Source organism: Phacochoerus africanus, chromosome 4 (assembly GCF_016906955.1).
Source record: "Phacochoerus africanus isolate WHEZ1 chromosome 4, ROS_Pafr_v1, whole genome shotgun sequence".
NCBI lineage: Eukaryota > Metazoa > Chordata > Mammalia > Artiodactyla > Suidae > Phacochoerus > Phacochoerus africanus.
This window is the reverse complement of record NC_062547.1, coordinates 116639932-116665886: the sequence shown is the minus strand read 5'-3', so window position 1 is coordinate 116665886 and position 25955 is coordinate 116639932. Positions and strand designations below refer to the sequence as shown.

The window sequence follows — 25955 nt, the reverse complement described above, 5'->3', positions numbered from 1 at the left end:
CAACGGAAAGGCTATTCTGGGAAGGGCTGAGCTCACACCATCTTGGCACCCTGCCTTCCAGTTGTCTACTTTGCTGTAGAGACGAAACAGGACCCAGAGGGATAAATGAAATGCACTTCTCCCTTCAACCAGAGGATGCAAACGAGCCCCCTGCAGTCACACATGTGTTTTTTTTGGATGTCAGGGTTTGATATCTGGCATTCTGGCATAGCCTTTTCTTTTTAAAAAACTCTTTTAAAGTTAATTGTCAACATTTAAAAATCACTAGAATTTATAGCTATTTCTGTGAAAATAGGAGGTTGGGCAGTCCTGGGCTGAGCTCTTCCCACAACAGGAACCTGCAGTAGCCAAGGTGCTCCCCTATTTCTGTCCACTTCCATCACCCCATCTTCTGCCCACCGCTTTTCTAAATGAAACTTTCCCCGGCTAGACTTCTGATAGGAGTTGAAGAAAAGACAGCTCAGGTTAAATTTTTCTAATGAGAACCAAAGCCTTTGTTTGTCTTCTCCTGTTTGAGGGAAGACCCTAGTGCCTGGGAAATCTGGAAGGAGAGGTGTCTGAGAACATTCATGGCTATGAAAATTAAGCCTCACCAGCATGCTTGCTGGGTTAAACGCATACTGATGGGTTTTCTTCTTTCTCAGGATCACCTAGGCCTAGCCCCAGGGTTGTGCAACATAAGCCATATCAGAGCTATTTCGTTTTGAACCCACTGTTAAAGGCTGCTTCCACTTCTTCTGAACTCTCCCCAAATCCCTAACTCAAAGAAAAATGCAGCTAAACAGGGTAGATGTTGAAAATATTCCCTTGGTCCTCTGATTCCAAGCAGTGGGCACTTAACCAGAATTAATCTGCTCCAAATCAGAGTCCCAACTTCAAATGTACTTACTCCTGGAGCTTGGCATTCGGTTCACACTGAGTGGTTATGTCTCTGCCTACTTTGGAAGCCCCTCTTTCTCTTCTTCATTATGGTTCTTTTTAAAGCTTTGTCTTAAAAATCTCTTCTTCCGGGAAGCCTTCCCTGATGACCTTCAGTCTCGTGTTTACTTCTCTCTTTGAAAGAAAGAATCATAGTCCCCATAACTACTTGGTATCTGACATACCTCCAAAGCCTGGCTCTGGGAAGCAGAGACTCTGTACATCCATCCTTGTGTTCCCAGATGCTCATGACACTGGGCATGGAGGAGTGCTCCATAAAGACTGCATGAGGGGAACGTATAAAAGAAAAGATTTTCTAAGCCCGCTGCCCCTTTAAAATATCAGGTTTTGGTTTGCCTACACTTTGACCAAGTACCATCAAATCTAAGACATATCCTGTGCCATACCACACCCTGCCAAAGAGGAAAGCTTTCAGTTACCGTGGATCCCTAAGGTGGAAGCTTCCACTGTAGCTGGTGCTATTAGCCACACTGAATTGCAGCCACTCCAAGAGACAGAAGAGCCGTAGGCCTGCTATGAACAGTCTGAAAGTCTTCCCGTGTGAATGCAGCACATCAGGCCATAACCATAACCCTCGTGGCCTTCCCAGGGCTGACACGCAGCCCCTGCCTCTGTTCTGATCCAGCACACAGGTCACGTGTCAGAAAGCAAGTCAAGTCAGGGAAAGAGCTACAGGTTCAGCATCAGGACAGATACTCTACTTAGAGGCAAGATGTGACATCCTAAGGGTGTCACAGTTCCGAACCTGTTGTGGCCTGATGGCTGAAACCATAAGGGCTCCTGCTTTCTTTTTAGCAGCACCCCCCACTCTGCAGGCAGCAAGGCCCTCCCTAATTCCAGCAAGGAATCAACAAAACCAGGACAAAACCTCAAAGAAAACGACAGAACAGGAATTCCTCTCATGGCTCAGTGGAAACAAATCTAACATCCATGAGGACACAGGTTCGATCCCTGGCCTCGCTCAGTGGGTTAAGGATTAGGCATTGCCGTGAACTGTGGTGTAGGTTGGATCTGGTGTTGCTGTGGCTGTGGCTTAGGCCAGCAGCTGTAGCTAATATTTGACCCCTAGCCTGGAAACCTCCACATGCTGCAGGTGCGGCCCTAAAAAGACAAAAAAAGATAATGAAAAGAAAATGACAGAGCAGAATAGTTGACTTCTCAGTCTAAGGGCCAAGGTGAAGATGGAAGGGCCTGAGAGGAAAGGAGTAAGAGAGTATCCATGGAGGTTACACCCTGCATCGTGTTCACTGTGCCCATATCTACTGAAGACAAGGCATTTCTAAGCATTTTTTTTTTTGTCTTTTCTAGGCCCGCACCCACAGCATATGGAGGTTCCCAGGTTAGGGGTCCAATCGGAGCTGCAGCTGCTGGCCTATGCCAGAGCCACAGCAAGGAGGGATCTGAGCTGCGCCTGCGACATACATCATAACTCATGGCAATGCCCGATCCTTAACCCACTGATCAAGGACAGGGATCAAACCTGCAACCTCATGGTTCCTAGTCGGATTCGTTAACTACTGCGCCATGAAGGGAACTCCAAGACATTTCTTTTTCTTTTTTTTTTGTTATTTTAAAAAAATTTATTGACGTATAGTTGATTTACAAGGTTGTGATAATTTCTGCTGTACAACAAAGAGATTCAGTTATACATGTACCTACATCCATTCCCTTTCACAATCTTTTCCCACATAGATTATCACAGAATATTTTTTTACAGAATAAAATACATATATTTAAACACAATTACATTCAGACAGATTATTATATCATCGATCTTAAGAAACAGATTGTCTCCCTCTGGAGAAATGGAATGGAAAATATGCTGAGACAAATAGGAAATTTATTCTATACTTTATCCCATTTTGTATGGCTTTCATCTTTACTATTTAGTATTATCTATTCCATTTCAATTTTTCTTTAAATATTAGCATTATCTATTCCATTTCAATTTTTCTTTAAATATTAGCATTGTATTTAAATATTAGCATTGTATTAAAATTGTATGGCTTTCATCTTTACTATTTAGTATTATCTATTCCATTTCAATTTTTCTTTAAATATTAGCATTGTATTAAAATTGTATTAAAATATGCAACTAAAATTTATAAAGAAGAAAGCCTTATATACCATTAAATATTTTATATAGCATAATAAAAAGAATAACTTAACTGGTAAGAATAACAAAAATAATACACCCTCTGAAAATGAGTAAAATATAAAATGCATAAATTGGTTAAAAAACAGTGTAACTATATAAATATGTCCTCACAATTTGTTACATCTTATTGATTCTTCAATAAAGGCATTACACCATTCTAGGTGATGTGATAAACAAGACATTACAGACCTTACATTGTAGCATGGAGAGAAATGGTTATTAATAATGCAATTTTAGAACTGTGTTATTTAATTGTATAGTGGCATTATTTAATTATAAATATCATAAATTCTTTGATGGAGAGGAAATCAGAATCAGATGTAAAAGGACTTCAGCATTCCAAGAATGATGTCAAATGACCCCATTCATGGTGGATTATGTACTTATTTACTATGAGATATATTTCTTCTCCAGAGATTCCTTGTTTGTGTATCAATTGTAGATTTTTGGTTTGATATAAAAGTCTATATGTATATGAGATTGTTCTAAGTTGTTGTTCTCTTAATTGCAAGTTCATCTCCAGTGTCCTGCATTTGTACCCACCTCTTCTCCTGATTTCTGATTTTGGTGGTATAATTGTGCATGGATGATTTCATATCTTTACTGTGTATATACCTTTACTGGTGAGCCTTGTCATTTGTGGAATTTTTGTTTCCTGTTGCTGTGTTTTCTTTTCCGCCTAGAGAAGTTCCTTTAGTATTTGTTGTAAGGCTGGTTTAGTGTTGCTGAATTCTCTCAGTTTTTGCTTATCTGTGAAGGTTTTGATTTCTCCTTCAAATCTGAATGAGAGCCTTGCTGGGTAAAGTAATCTTGGTTGGAGGGTTTTTCCTTTCATCACATTAAGTATATCATGCCACTCCCTTCTGGCCTGCAGAGCTTCAGCTGAAAAATCTGCCGATAACCTTATCGGGGTTCCCTTGTATGTTACTTGTTTCTTTTCCCTAGCTGCTTTCAAGATTTTCTCTTTGTCTTTAATTTTGGTCAGTTTGATTAATATGTATCTTGGTGTATTCCTCCTTGGGTTTATTTTATATGGTACTAGTTGTACTTCCCGGATTTGAGTGAGTGGTTCCTTTCCCATGTTAGGGAAGTTTTTGGCTATTATCTCTTGGAATATTTTTTTCTGTCCCCTTCTCACTCTCTTCTCCTTCTGGCACCCCTATAATACAGATGGTGGTGTGGTTAACGTTGTCCCAGAGTTCTCTGAGACTCTCTTCATTTGCTTTCAATCTTTTTTCTCTTTTCTGTTCTGCATCCGTAATTTCCACTAATCTGTCCTCCACCTTGCTTATTCGTTCTTCTGCCTCCTGTATTCTGCTGTTGGCTGCTTCTAGTGAATTTTTTATTTCAGTTATTGTATTTTGCATCTTTTCTTGTTTAAGTTTTATATCTTGTATCTCTTTGCTCAGTGTTTCCTGTAAATTATCCATCTCTGCCTCCATTTATTTCCAATGTCTTGCATCATCTTCAGCATCAACAGTCTAAAGTCTTTTTCCTGGAGGCTGAGAATCTCTTGATCACCAAGACATTTCTAAGCTTAAAAGCATCCCAGAGTCACCAGTAACAGACCCACTGACACTGAATCTCCTGCTGCAACACAGCAGTGAGCACACATCATCACCGAGGCCTAGTCTTGCAAAGAATGTTAATCTCCGATTGAACAATAAGAATCAGAACATGTGGACTGAGGGACTTTCTATGACACCACTAACCTGGCCTGCCCGAAACATCCATGTCATGAATGACAGAAAAAGTAGGGAGGGACCTGGTCTAGATTAAAGGAGATGAGAGAGACATGGTAACTAAATAGAATGTGCAAGGCCAAAGTGATCTTGGATTGAGCGAAAGCAACAAAGACGTTAATGGGGCATGTGGGGCAATTTGCACGTGGACTGCATGTAGGTACTGGTCCATCAGTGGTGAAATTCTCCAGGGTGGTAAAGGGGCCGAGGTTATGACAGAGAAAGTCCCTTTTTTCAGGAGGTTGGTGCCCATACATTTAGAGTGAAGCATCATGGTGTCAAATGGCTCAGAAAAAGAAAAATTTCTGCACATAGGAGAGCGAAAAATATCAATGTGGTAAAATAGTGCCAAGTGGTGAATACAGGTAAGGCGTTTGGGGTGTTCATTTTATCTTTTACGGACCTTTGAAGTCTTCCCACATAAAAAGCTGTAGGGGAAAACCAATACCTCAACACTCAAGGCAAAGAGGTCTGACATGGCTTGGAAATGCTAAGGTGTAGATTTAGTGCGGGGATCACAATGATGTGCGTTCTCTCAATACAGCTAGGAGAACAGGAACATCACCCAAAGTATCCCCCTGCCCCGCCCCCAACCCCAAGAGCACAGGCCTTCCTCAGGGTGAGAGGACCATGAGCAGGCCACCTGCTGCCGCCCCCTCCAGGTCCTGACTTCACTGGGAGGGAAGCCCCTCTTCCGTGTTTCTTTTCCCAAATAAAACGTCACAGTCTCAGAACTTCTATTTTAGCAAATCTCACCAGTCTGGGATTTATCTTCATTTTTGCTGTTGTCGCTTTGCAGCTGTTAACAGTTTGTTTCTCTACAACAGTCAGCTTGGTCTTCAAGATGGTGAAGGCATAAGAAAGATAACCTAACACCAGCTGCAAACCCCAGGTGCCCAGCTGCTGCTTCAGGACCCCTCCCTGTAAGATGCCCCAAACACCACAAAATTCTCAGCCACCCACCCCGCCCCAGCCCTGTGAGGCAGAAGGGTCCTGGCAGTGGTTTCTAGAGAGCAAGGCTCAAAATGCTTGAGAAAAGTTCAAGTTCACATCTAGTCATTTTACTTATTTGATGACTAAACACTTGAATTGCCACATTTTTTTTTTTAATTTCTTTTAGGGTCATACCTGCAGCACATGGAAGTTCCCAGGCTATAGGGGGCCTATGCCACACCAACAGCAATACCAGATCTAAGCCGTATGTGCAACCTACACTGCAGGTAGTGGCAAAGCTGGATCCTTAACCCACTGAGCGAGGCCAGGGATTGAACCTGCATCCTCATGGATACTAGTTGGCTCTTAACCCACTGAGCCACAATAGGAACTATGCCATAGCTTTAAGAATAAGAAAATACCCAGTGTTGCAGAGCTGAGAACCTTTGGGGCAGAGAGGGGATGCGATTGGGTGTCATCTGTGCAAAGCCTTCAAGATATGATCTTGTACCTATACCTCTGAGAGGTTATCTTGAACAAGTAGATAGTGGTGCATTTAGAGGACAAACTGTAGCCCCCTCACTGTACCTCTAGGGCCGTCCATCATTGGCCTCTGCCTGGCCGGCTCTCAGGCCTCACCTCTGACCACTATCCCCAAAGCTCACTAACTGCCAGGGCAAATGGGTTTTCTCCAAGCTTAGACTGTCCATCCCAGCTCAAGGGGCAGGGTATCTCTAGCCTCTGAGATTAAACAGTACCCGTGCATCATAGGTCATTACCAGTCCCAGAGCCCACAGCTCTGACTATGGTAGGGGTGGGAGAATTTCCAAAGCCACCAAAAGAAAGGAGAAGATATCCTTCTGACATCTACATGTGGTCCACAGCATCTCTACTCATGAACAATGTCTGCATGCAGAGCTGGGGGTTGCAGGAGCACTACTGAGGTCCCATACTTTACGTCCATGACAGAGGATTAGGCTTTCAGAGGCTGGTCTGGGAAACTAACACTCCTTTACGATGCTAGTTTTTAAATTTTAATTAATTAATTTGGGGTTTATTTTTTTAGGGCCATACCCATGGCATATGGAGGTTCCCGGACTAGGAGTCACATTGGAGCTACAGCTGCTGGCCTATGCCACAGTCACAGCAATGTGGGATCCAAACCGAATCTTCAACCTACACCACAGCTCACGGCAATGCTGAACAAGACCAGGGACCAAACCCGAAATCTCATGGTTCCTAGTCGGATTCGTTGGGCTGCTGCAACATGATGGGAACCCCTATGATGCTAGTTTTAAGTAAGAATATGCCCTCATCCTGAGCGGACATGATCTGTTTGGAAAATAAAGGCTGCCTGTCTTAGAAAAGGAGTTCATGGAACCCAAAAATGATGGGAGCTCATTTTGAACAAATGATCAATGCCTTTCCAGCTCTCCTCGGGGGACTGAAAAAATGATTTGAATATTTCCCTCCAGCTCCATAAATAAAAGTAACACTAAGTGCAGTGGAGCAATAGTCCTTTCTTTCAAGGTTGGTTCCCCTCTGAGGAAAGTTCTAGAATGATTTCAGGTGGCCTCCTCCACCACTTGGCCCTGCTAACATTATGATATTTGTTTGACCAGGCTCACATCCCTGGGAAGAAGCACACAGACACATCAGAGAGTCTTCTGTGAGTCAATGTTTGAAGCACTTTGTCTTTTTAGGCTGCATATGCAGCATATGGAAGTTTCCAGGCGAGGGGTCAAATTGGAGTTGTAGCCACAGCTGTTGGCCTACACCACAGCCACAGCAATGCCAGATCCAAGCCACATCCACGACCCTGTGGCAACACCAGATCCTTAACCCAATGAGCGAGGCCAGGGATCAAACCAGGACCCGCAACCTCACGGATACTAGATGGGTTCTTAACCTGCTGAGCCACTATGGGAACTCCTCTTCAAAGTTTTTAAGCTTTCCCTGGGTTTGCTTCTCAGGGATGACCAACATCATGAACCTCTTGGGAGAAATTAAGTTGCCCAATTAAAGTAAAGAGAAGAAAAAGAAAAAGCAATACAGGGCTTGGCCTGTTTTGCCATCTGGTCAGGGTGTTAGTTTCAGTCTTGTCTAACTTTTCCAACCTGGGGACTGGTTTCTCCAAGTTTCAGAATCAGGCTACCAATACTCTGATTCTCCTTTAAAAATTCTCTGCTGGAGGCTAACTGCCTACTTAGTGCCTCATTCCTAACAGAAATCCTGTTTTCTCCGGAAAGGCTGCCTTGCCTTAGTAAACGCTTCTCTGACACACTGCAGAAATGCTTTTTTTTTTTTTTTTGAGAAGGCAGGATTGCCTTTCCCTGCCCCGACCATCCCCCCAACCCAGCCCCCCCCCTCCACTGGGAGGGGTTGCTGGACACTTTGGATCATTTCTCCTGAAGCCATTGAGCCTCATGGGCCATTAAGCCAGGAAAATCTGGCTTTAACATTAAATATGTTTCATAGTCACGACCGTGCCAAACAGCCAGGTTTCACGTGTAAATTCTTCCTTGGTTGTCCTCCAAAAACTACACATAAGGAGGAAATCTCTATCTAAATGATCACACCAGCAAGCACGGTATCATCTGCTTCCTTTCATCCCCGACGGTATAATCATTTATTGCTAACTTCCACAAAAAGAAAAATTTCTCACCTAAAACCAGAAGAGATTTCAAAATACGGGAGCAGAACCCATCGCAGCTTGTGCAAAGGTCCGCTGGGTCAGGGATTTTGTTTGTTTTATAGACAATTGCTCCAGACAGGCTCTGCTGTTTGAGGAACAGAGCTGGGAAGACGGCCCGCTAGGGAGTGCACCCCGCACGCGCTAACACGCACGACGCAGGGCTGGGCCCATCTCACACATCTGTGCTCAGCTCCAGGGCAACACCCAGAACGGCTGGGTCTAAGAGTGTTGTTTCTAAGATGGTGATCTGTGAAATCTCACTCTGCTATTCAGCCAGGTGCTGTGATCAGACAGCTGCTCCCTAAATGCTGCCACAGGAACTAGAGACCTCAAAGGATGGCAGTACGTGGAACATGCTGATCATAGGCACGTTTCATTGTTGAAGCGGAGATGCATTAAAAAAAAAAAAAAAAAAAAGCATACCTGTCTATAGAAATATGGGCAACAACAACCAAAACAACTGCTTAGCTGTGTGGCCTTGGATAAGTGACTTGTCCTCTCTGAACTCCAGCATCCCAGGTTTACAGAGGAGATTTCCAGGGCCTCCTTCAAGGTTGAGACTGAACCTGAGCATGCAGCTAAACGCTGAACACAAAGAAGTGAGCAAAGCATGTTAGCTTTTAACTAAAACTCTTTGCTAAATTGAGCAAATAAAAATCCCACGCCATAACTCCTACCTTATCTTTGTCCATTTAATTACCTTTATTTTACAAATGATTTTGTGACCAGGTTTATACAGAGGTAATGCAATTTATTTGAAGATGCAGTGTCACGCCACTGGGACCTTTCTCCTGTATAGGACTGCTTAGGTAAATGAAAGCACTTTCTAAATTACTTGTTTGCTCCTCCAGGCTCTGAGGACAGTGCCCCAGAGTGAGCTTACTGAGGGAGCAGCCCAGGTCTGATGGGTGGGGTTTGAAAACAAAAGAAAAGTGCTTTCTGAGGAAGGGAATACTCCTGGTATCTTCAATGGAGATCAGCAAATATACTGCAGCAAACTCTGCATATGAAATCCAGCTCAAGAAAACCTCTTGGTTGCTAATGCAGCTTTGCAAATATAGCAGGCATAGTGAAAGGGCTGCTTTTTAATGATTTCCTATAATGGTGTTTATAAATGGAAGCTTTTTTCCCTACTCATGCAATTTAATTGGAAAGTGGCAAAGGAATAAGAAAAGGCCGGCGTGCGTCCGGTTCCAAGGAACACACAGGAACTGACTCTGCAGGGGCCCTGGTCCCCTGTGGGGACTAGCAGGTGCGGCCCTGTGCCCATAGCTCTCTCCTCCTGCCTCCTGCCCCCTGCTCTTCACTCTCATTGTTCCCACTTATCCCTCAGCTTTCTGCTTAGATGTGACTTAACAGCATACATCTTGTCGGATGCTCCCACCCGAGGGTGACACCTGAAGTCCCCATCTGCATCATCCAAGGAACTGTGAGCTCCAAACGTGCTGACTGCTACGTATGTTTCTGGGTGCCTCCCTCAAGCAGGCACTGTGATGTTGGCCCATAGGCAAGCCGAAGTCCCTACCTGCCGGCTGCCTGTATTCTCATGCAAGAGACTGATTAAGACTGGCGATATATATGGAAGGAAAGAAACGCAAATTTAGGCATCATCGGGTCATGCTGGAGGCTATGAAGAAAAATGAAACAGGGGGCAAAGGGGACAGCCTGCAGTGTGAGAGTGAGTGACAGCTTGGACGCTACTAGGGGGTGGGGTAGGCCTGTGATGGGAGGACAGCTGAGGGAGCACTACAGGCAGAGGAGCAGTAAATGCAGAGATGCTGAGGCCAGAGATGCTGGTCTGGTCAAGGGACAGCAAGGAGGCTGGCGTGGCCAGAGCGGAAAGGAAAACAGAGAGAGTTGGCGAGGGTGAGGTTCGAGGAGGGGGACGCCCAGATTCTGGGGGGCCCTGCAGGCCAGGGTGATGATGTCACTCCATGGGTGAGGGATTTGAGTGAGAGAGCACAGCGCTGTGGCAGAGTCTGTGTCTCGCATCCCTGGTCCTGGGCACAGCACCCAGTGTGCTGGGGAATAAATGAATGAAGGCCTCCTATTAGGGGCAGAGAAAAAGCCCAGACCTCGGGCAAACAGGGTCCCTTCCCCCCCAGAAGCCCAGTCTTGATGGGAAGGGTACCAGGTGTAACAAGTATACATTTTTACTGAAGGGAAGCGTGAAAATTCACAATTTGAGGCAAATGATTTGGGAAAACCAAGCCAGATCACAGTGCAGTGTGGCGGACCCCAGCTCCCGTGTGGGGAGCCAGGGCTGCAGCTGCCCGCTCACGGCAGGAGCCCTGAGACAGCTCACAATGAAGACGCCTGCCTGAGCGGGTCTGCCCTACATCCCCCAAGCTTGTTTGATTAAGACGTTTTGTTGGAATGTGGGTCACTTTGCCTAATCTCATGAAAAACAACTTCCGAGAAAGGAGTGGAGGAATCCGTGTGGGAATGTCTCTTTGAGGTGCTGGGGAATTTCTTGGCCGCTTGCACTTGTGTGACTGCCTAAGGCTGGAAGACAGTGTCTAGAACCTTAGAGCTGCAGGAGTTAGAGGTTATGATGTTGGTTTTTTGGGTTTTTTTTGTCTTTCGTCTTTTTAGGGCTGCACTGCAGCATGTGCAATTTCCCAGGCTAGGGGTCTAACCAGAGCTACGGCTTCGAGCCTACGCCAGAGCCACATCAACGCGGGATCTGAGCCATGTCTACAACCTACACCACAGCTCACAGCAACGCCGGATCCCCCACCCACTGAGTGAGGGCAGGGATCGAACCCGCATCCTCATGGATACTAGTCGGATTCATTTCCACTGCACCACAGCAGGAAGTCCCTTCACTCATTCATTCAAACAAGTATCTCTGAACACATGCTTTGTGCTAGGCCCTGTGGTGGGCTCTGAAGAGTTACCAGTAGATAAAACAAACATGCTTCTGCCCAGTGGGGTTTAACGGGAGTCAGTCACACAAAGAAATACAAATGCATCATTTAAAATTCCAGTGATGTAAGAAGGAAACCAATGGGGAAGCTTCAGAGTCAGTGTAGGGATTTGCACAGATTGGTGCTCACAAAATGCTTTTGGAGGAGGGGCATTTAAATTGAGACTGAAAAGCTGAGAGGTGCATCCATGCCATGAGTTACTGCTGGGTCTCCTCTTCAGCGGCTGGCCCCCAAGGCTTTGTCTCCAGCTCGCCACACTTCTCACTCTGCATGTCAACTTTCATGGCTGGCTTCAATAACTATCTAAACAACATGATGTCTCCCAACTGCTTTTCTTCAGCCCAACCTCTTCTGGCTTATGTATAACTACTGTCTTCCCAGCGACTCCACCCAGATACTTCCAGATGTCTCAAACTTATGGCCAAACAAAACACAAGATCTCAACCTACCCCCAACCCTCCCCCAAGCAAAACAAAGCCAAAATCAGAGCAAATTGACCTGGTCCTTTTTCCTTTGCTCCCATATTGGTGACTGGCTCCACTGCCCATCCAGTGTGCAAACCCAACACTTCGAAGACACCTGCACATATGTACCTCCTCCTTCACCCTGTTTCCCATCCTTCAGCAGATCTTGCCAATTTTATACCTTTTCTACAACTCCTCTGCTTTTCCACATCTCAGCTGCCACCACCTTAATCCTAGCTACCCTTTTGCCCACTTAAGAGTTTAGCAGTGGTTTCCTAGCTGACCTCCCCCATTCACTCTTTTTTTTTTTTTTTTTTTCCTTTTTTAGAGCTGCACCTGCACATGGAAGTTGCCAGGCCAGGGATCGAATCTGAGCTACAGCTGCTAGCCTACACCACATCCACAGCAACTGGGGATCCAAGCCAAGCCTTCGACTTACACCACAGCTCAGGGCAACACCGGATCCGCAACCCACTGAGCAAGGCCAGGGATTGAACCTGCTTCCTCATGGTTACTAGTCAGATTCGTTTCCGCTGAACCACGAGGGGAACTCCCCCCCATTCACTTTTGATCCACCGATTCTTTCTCTTCACTCTGGTGTGACTGATTCAAAATGCAAATCTGATATTATCATTCCCCCGCCTCCAACTACTAAAATCATTAAGTTGGAGTTCCTGTTGTAGCTCAGCGGTACAACAAACCTGACTAGTATCTATGAGGACTTGGGCGCCACCCCTGGCCTTGCTCAGTGGGTTACGGATCTTGCATTGCGTTGAGCAGTGGTATAGGTTGCAGACATGGCTTGGATCTGGTGTTGCTGTGGTTGTGGTATAGGTCAGTGGCTACAGCTCCGATTTGACTCCTAGGCCGGGAAACTCCATATGCTGGAGTGTGGCCCTAAACAGAAAAAAAAAATCGTCAGTCATTTCTCGTGGGTCTTTGAATAAATGTCAAACTCTGACATACTCCCTAAGCTCTTACACGATCTGGTTCCTGCCTACCTCACCACGCCTCCCTCTCACACCTCTGTGCCCTCCATACAGGATGAATTTTTTTCACCTCCTTGAATGCACCTGTCCCCCTTCTCCTGCATCTGTCCCCCTTCTCCTGAATGCCAATTCCTCTTTTACCTACTCAATTCCTCCTCCTCCAGATCTCAGCTTAAATGTCAGTTCCTAGAGGAAGCTATCTTGGAAATCCTAAACTGAATTCCTTTGATACATGGTCATGGCGCTATGTTTCTTGATGTTATAGCACTTATATACATTTATAATTAAACATAAATGTTTAATATTTGATTAAAGTCTCTCTCCTCAATGCAACCTGAAGTTCCACTGTAAACTGTACTATGCTTACTCTTCCTTCTTTTTCCATCACTCGTCTACATGTGAACATTTCTTAAGATGGTGCCTCTCCCCGTTTTGATTCCACACCCTCTCCACCAAAGGGATCTCCTTGCCTCATAACTTCAAAGCTTTTATCCTCAACCCCAATCTCTCCAGAGATCTAGTTAAGCATCTCCAAGTAGACCAGGGGTTTGGCAACATTTCGACTGCAACTCACAGCTGGAACATTTCACTTGGCAACTTACTGTGTATACAACACATGCAACAAATATGTTTCGTGAAACAATGCTGTCATTCTACGTTTTTCCTTTTTGATTTCAATTAAAACCTATTTTATTTTCCATATGATTTTATGACCCACTCATGGGTCATGACCTGTACTTCAAAACACACCATACCCACACGCTGTACCAGAACTGCAGCCTCAAAAGATGATACATCTATTTCCCAACTCATTTCTCAACCAAATTCCCTTACTAAGGAATATGATTATTCTCCTAGTCACCCAGGAAGAACCTATCAAAGTCATTTTGGATCCTTCTTTACCCACAAGTTGCTAAAACCCACTGGTGGTTCGTCCACTGCAATGTGTCACCATTTATTCCATCTTCCATTCCTGGCATCCCAGTTCAGATTCTACTGTAACTTGGGATCCTGCAATAGCCCTTTAACTGGTTCTCTACCTCCAGACTTTTCAGATAGAGGTGACATACGCTTGAATCACAAACATCAAGGCAGACAGTGAATTCAGCATTTAGGTTCCATATTGACCAAAAAAGAACTATGTAAAGAACTGACATTCATGGGTCTTTGTTGACTCCACAAGCTCCTTGATTAATTAAATTTTAATCTAGGTTGCCTTACATTTCTAAAGTTCCTATTACAATCCAGAAACCAAACTCTGGCTTTGTGGTCATGGCAGGTAGACTCACCCATGTCTGCAGTGACCATGGTGGATTGGTTTTCGGGGATGGAGACGGAGGTCTGGTCTTGGTCCACACTGCGGGAGTCCTCATTGACCTCGTGTTGACTCTGGCTGAGTTCTGATCGCAGTTCTGAGTACTCATCTTCCTCCCTGAGAAAAAAGGGGAGTCAGCTGCCACTGAAAGAGATGGAGGACAAATCCCCGGAGAACCTGTCTTTTAAGGACAAGGAAAGGACGTTCACAAAGAAAATGGGCAGGTCTCTTCTCCAGGCTACATGAAGCAGGATTCCCTTCAGGCAAAATAGATGGGCACAGCAATGGCCAGTATTTGAAACAGAAGTTTTGCTTCTATGTCCATATACACACCCAAATACCAAACCAGATTCATCTAAGAGCCTATTAACACTTTTCCCCTCCAAAGATTTCCTAAAGAAATTAGATTTCTTCAGCCCCTCAAATTCTGATGTGAAAAACAATGGAGACTGCCAGCACGGAGGCTACAGTGAGCAGCATGATCACAAGTCTGGTGAGGAGTTCCCGTTGGGGCTAGCAGTTAGCGAACCTGACTAGTATCCATGAGGACATGGGTTAGACCCCTGGCCTCGTTCCGTGGGTTAAGGACCCTGCGCTGCTGTGACTGTGGTGTAGGTGAGGAGCTATAGCTCTGACTCAACCCCTAGCCTGGGAACTTCCATATACTGTGGGTGTGGCCCTAAAAAGACAAAAAAAAAAAAGTCTGGTGAATAGTAATGGCTCATCACCACCAGGGTTCCACTGGTGGGCTTCCTTCTTGGCAGGGGACATAAGGAGTGTTGAGGCTGGAGGACTGGAAAACCAGCACCTCATTTATGCAGATCAAAACTGATGCTCTGAGAGGTATGTGGGTCAGCCTGTCTAAGTACCACTCTTACTTGCTCTAAGTACGTAGAGGCAGAGGGTAGGAAAGGAGGATGGGGTGAGGAGAAAAAGGAAATCAGTGAGGGCGAGAATACCACTCCATAGTCTCTTTCCTTCCATTTGCATTTGCTGGCGGGAAGAAAACATTTAACTACAGCCATGTTTCATTTGCATGAGCACACCTACCCCTTCTCAACCCTTCATGGTTCCCTCACAACCTTTGGTCTCCGAATGAGCTAAGAGCTAGGAAAACTTAAAACTGTAGTTTGTACCTCAAAGCACACACATACATCCTCCCCACGTCACCACCACCATCATTACACACTCACTGGATACAGATGTGGAAGAGAGCAAAAATTAACTCTCTCGGAAGCACTTATTTTGCAAGTGAGCAGAAAACAAAATTGTCAAGGAATTTAATTATGAGGTTGGAAAGTCCATAGGTATCTGCTCAGCCCCAGGGGGAAGGTGTCTGTGGAGAAAGGTACGAAGAGAAGAAGTTCAACCTCACATTCACTTTATTTTTATTTTTTATTTATTTATTTCATTTATTTATTTATTTATTTATTTTGCCATTTCTAGGGCCGCTCCCGCGGCATATGGAAGTTCCCAGGCTAGGAGTCTAATTGGAGCTGTAGCCGCCGGCCTACACCAGAGCCACAGCAACGCCAGATCCAAGCCGAATCTGCAACCTACATCACAGCTCATGGCAACGCCGGATCCTTAACCCACTGAGCAAGGCCAGGGATCGAACCTGCAACCTCGTGGTTCCTAGTCAGATTCACTAACCACTGAGCCACGACAGGAACTCCTCGCATTCACTTTAAGTTGGTGACAACCAGAGGGGCAGAAAGCTCAGTTCTGGGTTTGGAATGGACCATGATTGTGAGTGGTGATCACCAGAATTTGAAGAAGAGGCAACTGCCATTGGAAGCTGGGGAGACACATCTACATTAGAGAAATGGGAAGAACTCGCCAGGGTTCTTGTTCTCTCAAGAAATCAACATTCTCTCAGGGAAGGAATTCAGCTGAGCCTTTGCTTTACAAAGTATTTCTAATAAAAGCCACTCAGACATCTGGGAAGACCTCAAACAGATATAAAACCTCCAGACATGCAAAATATGAATTAGAATGGCAGTGGTGAAGGCAAAAAAAAGATATAGGTTAATGTTCTCTGAGTAAGTTAATTATTAGACATCTGCAAAGCCAACAATAATTAGGTTTAGGAAAGAAAACAATTAAAAAGTTCTCTTAAGAGTCACCTTTTTGGTCTAGAGGGTAATTGTGCTCTGATAGATCCACTCTCCTTTCAATCAGCAGTTAAGACTCTGATTTGAGTTAATGGGAGATTTTGTGTATGATGAATAAATTACCTTTGTTGCCGGGCCAATGCAATCAGCTTCAGCTTGGCTGAGATTATTTTACAGCCAAAAAAGGCCAGAAATAGTCAGCTCCACTATCTCTGATATAAATGGCATTTGTAAAATCTTTCATAGTCACCTTCAACCCTCTTGGCTTGGCAGCTTCCATAACATACGGTGCCTGCCAAACCTTCTGCTTAGTAAGAGATCACTTATTAGGGTGGGCTTTATAAAGGAGGGAAGAGGGAAGGGGAGGGAGAAGGAAGCTGTTGATAAAAGGAAACAAATGAGGTCAGAGGAATTACACCACACTAGAGATGCACCTCAGGCAGATGGCTTTCAGTGTCATAAAATGCTAGCTTAAGTGCCAACTGGAAATTGCCACTTGCCATCGACCTCTACAAGAATTAAATTGGGAGGTGCTGCAGCTGCTGACTCTCAACATCCCCTGAAAAAATTCCGAGTAGAGATGAGGAGTGAGGCACTCTGTGCTCTGGGAAAAACTGGCAGAACGGGTCTTCAGCTAGCTTGATATTTTCAGGATAAGATTTCATGAGCTCAATTGTTGCATCTCCTCACATCTGGAAAAGCACTCAAATCCTTCATGGTGACATCTGCTCCTTGTGGCTAGCGGTCACCTTCTCGAAACTAGCAGCAACACTGAGAAAAATGTGCGCTTGATTGCATGTACCTTCACCAAGAATCACATATATACCGACCTTCCCCCTACCTTTTTGGAGTGATCTTTCAGAGCTATCTGAAATGCGACACCTAGGCTACAGTCCTGACTTGGCCTCAAATAAAACTTAACTCACGAATCTCATGTTGTGCATTTTTTTAAAGTCGACATAAACATCCTCATTCATTGTATGTGAGCACCAAAATGAAGATAAGAAAGCAAAAACCAAACAGATGCTGTCTTCTGGGAGTCAAAGAGGTTCACAACTAATTCAAACCGAAGAAGGATGCTGTGGATGGATGCAGGAGGAACATCTGGGGTTGCTGGTGGGTAAGGGACCAGGGCAGACTTCCTGATGGAATAGCACTTAGACGAGTCTCAAGGCAAGTAGACTTTAGATCGGTCACAGGGGTGTAAGGGCACATGCAGAGACTCAGAGGCGTCGATGAACGTGAACGTGGACATGTGGAGCTTAGGGTAGGCGTTCGGGAGAACTAAAATCAAAATGGGTTGCAGGATGGGACTACGAGGCTGCAGAAGCAGTCAGGCCACGTGCCAAATGGGCAATTCTGATCAGAAGGAGAATTTATCGTACTGAAGAAGGCATACGATCAGGGTGAGATGATAGAAATAAAGAAAAAAAAATGTGTGAAATCAAGGAATTCAGGGCAAAGAGTATTGCTGAGGTCCTGTACGGACCCAGAAAACGTGAACAGCAGGAAAGTACAGATGGTCTGTGCCCTTGACTCTACAGGGAGGGGCTGGGCTGAGCACACATCATCCCTGGTTAAAGTTCCTCCTTATGGTAACCATGATGAAGGTTAGAGAACTTAACGACCCAAGTACACAGCAGTTACAAGTAGAAAGCAACCTTATGAGAACATTGGGCAGGGTTTTGTGCTACCGAAAAAAAAAAATGAGGTATAAAAAGGTTAAATTGAATCTAGATACCTGTTTAGGTGTGACTCTGTTTCTCCCACCAACTTTGGTAAAAAAAATTTGCAGTTGCATGTTTTTATTATCTCCTGAACACCATTATTGTCATCATTCCTCAAAGAGGTGGGAATCTTGGACTGGAATGTGACAAATGCCAGTTCTTTCAGAGCCCTTTGTAAGCTGACAATCAATTTGGGACTGCGGTGTATGTAGAAGACTGATGCTGGGGGTGGGGTGTCTCTCCCTACTCCTTTATTCCTAAGCACTGGTCCATCCAGAGAAAGAGAACAAGGGGTCAAAAACATGCTGCAGGTCCACAGGAATTTTACAAAGGCAAGACAGGCAGGCGAGGTGTGTTTTCAAGGCTACTCTGAGCGGCAGGCATCAGCTAGCTGGTCAAGGTATCTAGGGACCGATGCAGCATCAGCACCTCAAAGCGGCTTTATTGTTTGCTTCCTTCTGTGGTGTATACAGTAAATATAGCAACTCTTGGTAAATAATAACTTATTTCTTTAGGGGAAAAAACAATGCCTCCCCAAAGAACACCAACTGCTAAAGTTGGTGATGAAAAGGAAGAAAACATGAATAGGTCTGAGACGTAATCAATTTAAGCCAGAAAATCAGAAGTTTTTTTGGGGGGAGGGTATTTTTAGGGCCACATATGTGGCATATGGAAGTTCCCAGGCTAGAGGTCTAATCGGAGCTGTAGCCACTGGCCAACCCCACAGCCACAGCAATGCCAGATCTGAGCCACATCTGCCATCTATACCAAAGCTCATGGCAACGCTGGATCCTTAACCCACTGAGCAAGGCCAGGGGCTGAACCCACATCCTTGAGGATACTAGTTGGGTTGGTTACTGCTAAGCCACAACAGGGACTCCAAAAAATCAGAAGCTTTGATCAACTGATATATGTTGATAATTATTTGCTATTGTGGCAATTTCATAATGATGGAATTGCAAAGTCCTCAGGTATTTCTCTTTGGAACATAAAGGCTCATCTCACAGGATTCTAAATGTACATTACTTCATTCACTTGGAAGCATTTGGAAGTGCTTCGCAGGTGCTCTGTTTAGAGGTGCAATGATTAATGCTTGCTACTAGCTTAACAACAAAACACAAAACACTCCTAAGAAGAGAGGCATTAGACTGTACACATACCTATGCAACCAGCAGAGGCTATAAAGTCATAGGCTGGGACTCTGGAAGGGATCTTAGTGATCCTCTAAGCCAGGATCAATACTTTTGTTTTACAAATAAAACAAGCGAAGCTTCAAGAGGCTAAGCGGCTTACCTAAATTTATGCAACTAGTCAGCAACACAGCCTAATTCCTAAATTTAGGACCAATCAAACAACAACATGATGGCCTAAGGAAAAGATTTTTTTTTATTTTATTTTTAAAGATTCTTGTTATTGGCTAGGGGTGAAATGATCTAATTAAGAAAAGGAAAAAGTCAATGAAAGTATACTCCTTATCATGCTTTCCAGACCTCAAGCTGAAGTCCAGTGGAATCAGTAGCGTTTGATAAAATATTACTTTGTAGCAATCCCTCTATCTATCCTATTTTGGGGTACACCTTCTTGCCTTGTCTCACTGGATTGGAGTGACTGGTCAACAAGACCCAGAAGGACATCTTCCTGTCTTGGCAACTGTCAGTCAACTCTGTCCAGCTCACCCAGTCTACCTGACCTCATGGTTCTTCTGAAACACATCTGTTTCTCAATTAAAGACAGACTTGCCTTAAAATGGCTATCATTCCCTCACAGAATAAAGATTTCTTTCTTCCTTCCTTCCTCTCTTCCTTCAATGGCTGCACCCACGGCATATGGAAGTTCCGAGGCAAGGGACTGAATCTGAGCCGCAGCTGCAGCAACACCAATTCTTTAACCCACTGCCCCAGGCTGGTTATTAAATCCTCACTTCTACAGTGACCTGAGCCACAGCAGTGGGATTCTTAACCCACTGTGCCACAGTAAAAACTCCAAGAACAAAGTTGTTTTTTTTTTTTTTTTTTAAGAAACAGGAGGAAATATATTCCTGGATACTAGTCGGACTGGTTTCCGCTGAGCCACAACGGGAATTCCCATCGGATTTTTTTTAAGAAATCACTGGTGATTTTTCAAAAATGTGCCTTAGCTTAGGCTGTTCTAACAAAGTACCACAGGCCAGCTTAAGCAACAGAAACTTATTTGCTCATAGTCTTAGATTTAGTTGGCAGTGCAAAATCAAGGGACCAGCATGCTGGTGTCTGGTAAAGGCTCTCTTCCTGGCTTGCGGATGGCTGCCTTCTCACTGCGTCCTCGCATGGCAGGGAAGGAACAAGAGTGCAAGCTAGTTCTCTGGTGTCTCTTCCTATAAGGACACTCACCAATCCTATCATGTGGTCTGCATCCTCAAGACCTCAGCTAAACAGGATGACTTCCCCAAGGCCCTGTCTCCAAATACCATCACATGGAGGGTTCGCCGTATGAACTAAAGGTGGGAGGGGGGCACATTCGGTCCATGGCCAAAGGAGGTTTTGCAAACTGTTGGGGTCAGAAGCCAGACACCTGTGGGCTAACAAGCAAGCAAGAAATGAAGCTGAAATCATGGGCTACTCCTGAGAGTTGGCAGTAAAAGGCTCATGTTATGAGAGCAGCTTTTAGGAAAAGAAAATAATCCCCTTGGGAAACAAAAGACCTCGTATTTAATTTGCTTAGATAGGCTTTTTCTTCCCCAGATCCAAAGTGAGCAACTGATGTATTTTTCCATTTTCTCCATCCTGTTATACAACCTAAGTCAGATGAGCATTCAAGCCACTCATAACATACAGTTAAGTGAAAAAGCACATATCGCAAAACAGTGTGTGCTATACGATGCAATTTGTTTAAAATATTCATGAATAAAATTTTTAGGAGGCCGTAAATACAAATTGTTCAGTATTTAATCCAAGGAGATGAGATTTAGGATGCATTAGGCAGGGTTTAGTTACGAAAATAAACTACTCTGGATGTCGGTCAGCTTCTTGCTTACAAAACAATTGGAAGGACCGGAGAAGGGAAGGGTAGGTAGAGGCTCCCAGGAGGGGTCAGATTTGCCATCACAACTGTGGTCTCCCCCCATCCCCAGGATGAAGAAATTGCTGCTGCCTTCACACCTGCCCACAGCTCCAGGGTCTGCTCAGTCAATGCAGGACCTCACATTCACCAAAGCCTGCATGTCAGCTGCCACCATCGTGGCCTGAGAAACACAAGCTCCCACCTCCTGTCTGCCTTCCAGATCCAGGTGAACGTGTCTCATGGGCAGAACCAAAGCTATGTCCCAGAGCCCAGTTGTCAAGGGAGTTTGGGAAGTAATTCCCCAGGGTCAAGCTTCTTGGATTCTGGGGGCAGAGTAGAGAGAAGGGAATGGGACCAGGTGCTAGACAACATCCACCATAATCTACCGTCTTTGGCTACTTGACAGCCATACACATCCTTTCACACTTACTTAAATTTCCAAATTGCAATAGCAACAATAGCAAGCTTCTGTAACTACCCTTGGTTCAAATGTAAATACATGCACCTTCTCATCCAAATGGGAGATTCCAAGTCCCATCAGTAATTAGATTCATGGTTAGATGATTCCTCCTCTTCTAGTTCAATGGCAAATTCACCTAGATATCATATAACCCAACTATTACATGCTAAGTTTCACCAATACCAACTCACCCTATATAATAGGGAGAAAATAAAGGAACAAAAAGGAAATTACATATAGACATAAACAAGCAAGATAATATGCATAATTTAGCCATCCTTTTTGTAGCTGGTCAGGAGACTATAGATAATACACACAATTTCCTTCGTCCACTAGAACATTAGTATTTCCTTGTTTGGCCAGCATCTCAGATGGTTACAATTCTTCATCTAGTGAAATAATTAGAAATCTTTATTCCTGAGGGACCTGCCCTAGGTGGTCTGACCTGGACTGTGATCCTCTCATCTACTGCCTTTTATCACTGGGCAATTTCTAGGAGTTATTCTAGAGAATCCCACAAGTTCCAGACATAGCACTCCCTGCCTCCCGGTATTGCAACAATCTAATTTCCTCTTTTTTAAAAAAAATTTTTATTGACATACAACTGATTTACAATGTGTGTTAGTTTCAAGTGTATAGCAAAGTGATACATATATATATATATTTTTTTCTTTTTCAGATTCTTTTCTATTATACATTACTACAAGATATTGAGTACAGTTCCCTGTGCTATACAATAGGCTAATTTTCTCCTGACAGTCAGATTGGTCACTCCAGCCAGTACAGTAAATTCCTTCATTGTTTGTTGGTTCAGTGGCATGAGGTGTCCCAAGGGCCAGTTGGTAGTCAATGGAACCTGCTGTATTCTCTGGTGGAGACACAGTTCCCTTGGGAATGAAGACTTCTAAACTGACAGAGCTCAAACTTGCAAGGATGAGAAGCATTATTATTATTTTTTTTTCCTTTTTTGGCTCCTCCTTCAGCATACAGAGTTCCTAGGCCAGGAATCAGATCTGAGCCGTAGGTGTGACCTACACTGCAGCTGTGGCAACATTAGATGCTTTAACCCACTGTGCCAGGCCAGGAATTGAACCTGCACCCTGGCGCTGCAGAGATGTGGTCAATCTCATTGTGGCACAGGGAGAATTCTGAGAAGCAATAATTTTTTTAAAGTGGTCTTTTAGGTGCATGAATGAGAAAAGCCACTTCTATTTCCACCTCTTATTTCCTGAACCCCAAAAAGCAGCACCATATGCTGTTGCTAATTGGGAGCATGCACAGGGAAATAAATAATGTCACTCCCAGGTGGCACACTAGAGTCAACAAGGTCCCTTATGGGATGGAGTCAGGTCATGATGCTACTTGTCACCTGATTTGCTACGGACTAAACTATGTATTACTGTCCACTGTCACCTTCACTACACCACACACACACACACACACACACACACAGTTCCCAAATTCACATGTTTCAGCCCTAAACCTTCAACTTGATGGTATTTGGAGATGGGATCCTTGGGAGATAATTAGGCTTGATGAGGTCACGAGGGTGGGACCCTCATGACAGGATTTGAGCCTTTATAAGATGAGATAACAGAGAGCTTGCTTCCTCTTTCTCTCTCTACCATGTGAGGACACAGACAGGTGGCCTTTTGCAAGTCAGGAAGAGAGCCTTTACTGGGGCAATGAACTGGCTGGCACTTTGATCTTGGACTTCCCAGACTCCAGACTGTGGGAAAAAAATTCCTGTTGTTTAAGCTACCCAGTCTATAGTATTTTGTTACAGAAGCCTGAGTTGACTGTTAAACCCTCATAAATCTCCATCCAGACTCGAAGACCACAGGTATATTGGATCCCAGGGGCTATCATCAGAGCCAATAATCAGCCCAGAATGTGAAGATCTCTTTTTTCCCACTGCACAGTCTCCCTTATGAAAGGGGTAGAAGGGTTACAAACATCTTCATCTAAAGGGATCTGGATCTGCCAACTGAGTCACGTAAGGGAACTAGAAAAGAGGCCATGGTTCACCACCGCAGGGGTAAGTCAAGTCTCTGTTCATCAGACAGGCCAGGGTTTTTTGTTGTCCTTGTCTTTTCTTTCTTTCTTTTTTTTTTGGATTACAAAGATCAACTAGGGAGTTCCTGTTGTGGCTCAGTTGGTTACAAACCTAACTAGTATCCATGAGGATATGGGTTGGATCCCTGGCCTTGCTCAGTGGGTTAAGGATCCGGCGTTGCCGTGAGCTGTGGTGTAGGTTGCAGATGTGGCTCAGACCTGGCGCTGCTGTGGTGTAGGCTGGCAGCTGCAGCTCCAATTCGACCCCTAGCCTGGGAACCTCCATGTGCTGCAGGTGCAGCCCTAAAAAGCAAAAAAAAAAAACAAGTAAAACTTTAGCAGGCTTCCCACTTATATTGGTCCTAGACATCCTAAGATTGATTAGCCAATATTAAAAACTCTACAAGTCAAATCATTTTGATCACTACTGGATCCCTCTTGATAGGATGGCAACCAAGCTCACATTGGCTTCAGTAAAGTGGCATCAAAGACCCCATTTTAATGATGTCATCTCCCACCCAACATTCCTGATTCCTTTGGCTTCTAGACTCTTATAGTAGGGAAGTTCTGGCTTTTCAACATTATTTAGTGTAATCCTCCAATGAATCTAGTTTTCATTTAATCAAATTGCTGGAGCTAAGATACTAAGTTCATAATATCTGATCAGAAGAGTCCTATCAATAAATTCATCCAGGAGTTCCCGTCGTGGCGCAGTGGTTAATGGATCCAACCAGGAACCATGAGGTTGTGGGTTCGATCCCTGGCCTTGCTCAGTAGGTTAAGGATCCAGCATTGCCATGAGCTGTAGTGTAGGTCGCAGACATGGCTCTGATCCCGAGTTGCTGTGGCTCTGGTGTAGGCCAGTGGCTACAGCTCCGATTGGACCCCTAGCCTGGGAACTCCATACCCTGCATGAGCGGCCCTAGAGAAAGGCAAACAAAACAAAACAAAACAGGAGTTCCTGTCGTGGCGCAGTGGTTAACGGATCCAACCAGGAACCATGAGGTTGTGGGTTTGATCCCTGGCCTTGCTCAGTGGGTTAACGATCCGGCGTTACTGTGAGCTATGGTGTAGGTTGCAGACGTGGCTCGGATCCCGCGTTGCTGTGGCTCTGGCGTAGGCCGGTGGCTATAGCTCCAATTCAACACCTAGCCTGGGAACCTCCATGTGCCGCGGGAGCGGCCCAAGAAATAGCAAAAAGACAAAAAAACAAAACCGAAATAAAAAATAAATAAATTCATCCATCAATCCAACACTATATTCTTCCCTCCCTGGTCTAGAATACTTAGGTCTAATTCCTACACATATTCTCCCCAAGTTCCTGTGAATATAAATGAAAAAAATCTTACAGATCTTTTCCTATTTTAGCTGTATTTTTCTGAGTTGGATTTTCTACTTGTCCTTCTAGCTTATGACAGAATTTGGCTATTTTCAGGCCTAGAGATGAAGAAGAATGGAGTCGCAGTAGGGCATGAATGTAACTGGTACCCTCTACGTGGGATCAGTTGCTAGGAGTCTCCAAGCAGGGCAGGAATGACTTTATCAGACAGGGAGTGGGGCTGTTCGTGCAGGAGGGGAAACTGGGCAGGATTTGTAGGCTCTAAGTATTTGGAGTCATTTGAATCGACTCAAATGTCTCCATTCAAATTCTCACCACTTCATCTTTTCCTATCAGTGCTTAGCCTTTAACCTAAGAGATCTGATGTGGCTGTGAATTCAACTCACAGTGGAATCCAGTGACCTGCAGTGTCTGAGTCTCGGCTACTTTAGCCCTGTGGCTGTAAGAGATGGGAAAGTCTTCTAGGGCAGTCACAGAAGGTCCCCGGCTCTCTGACTGTGACCTGAGATTAAAAAGTCTAAACTAGGAGATTGTCATATTCTTTCCTTCTGCAGTGTAGTATGGCTTCGATGTGGATATATCATAAACTATTCCCTTATTAATGATTTTTTAAATTTTTCAAAAAATTCCTAACTCAGGCCTAGACTCAAGTGACAGGAAAGTCTATGAGGTAAGGTACTGGCACTGTACCTGACTCATGTGACAATTCTCTACACCCTGGATACACAGAGACAGTTAAAATTCCTCCAGAGCCTCTGGCTCCTACTGCAGTGGCTCTATTGCAGCATCTCAGGACCTGAGGGCAAATCAATTTCCTGGGGTGGTGGGGGCTAGGAGATGCCTCAGCCAGAGGACAAGAAAGAACCCTGCCTTATTTGCCTACCCGTCTGCTCGCCTTCCAGCCTTCCAGCCTCACAGGGAGTCCCTTCCTCAAGGAGGGGCTAGCTCATTTGCATAATGAAAACCGGCAGGATTTAATGTGACATCTGTACAGATGCAATCTTCCTTTAAATAAAAAGCACCCATAAATGTTTATGTTCAAGAAGCTCACTGTAT

At 44.5% G+C, this 25955-nt stretch overlaps 1 protein-coding gene across 2 annotated transcripts in view; it reads right to left on the bottom strand.

Moving 5' to 3' along the window:
- The window catches only part of LOC125126224 (colorectal mutant cancer protein), a 337404-nt gene that overhangs the window by 88142 nt on the left and 223307 nt on the right, over positions 1 to 25955 (bottom strand). For both annotated transcript variants that reach the window (XM_047778410.1, XM_047778409.1), the window contains exon 4: positions 14140 to 14282. In XM_047778410.1, coding sequence (XP_047634366.1) covers positions 14140 to 14282 — 143 coding nt within the window. The remainder of the gene's footprint in view (positions 1 to 14139; positions 14283 to 25955) is intronic.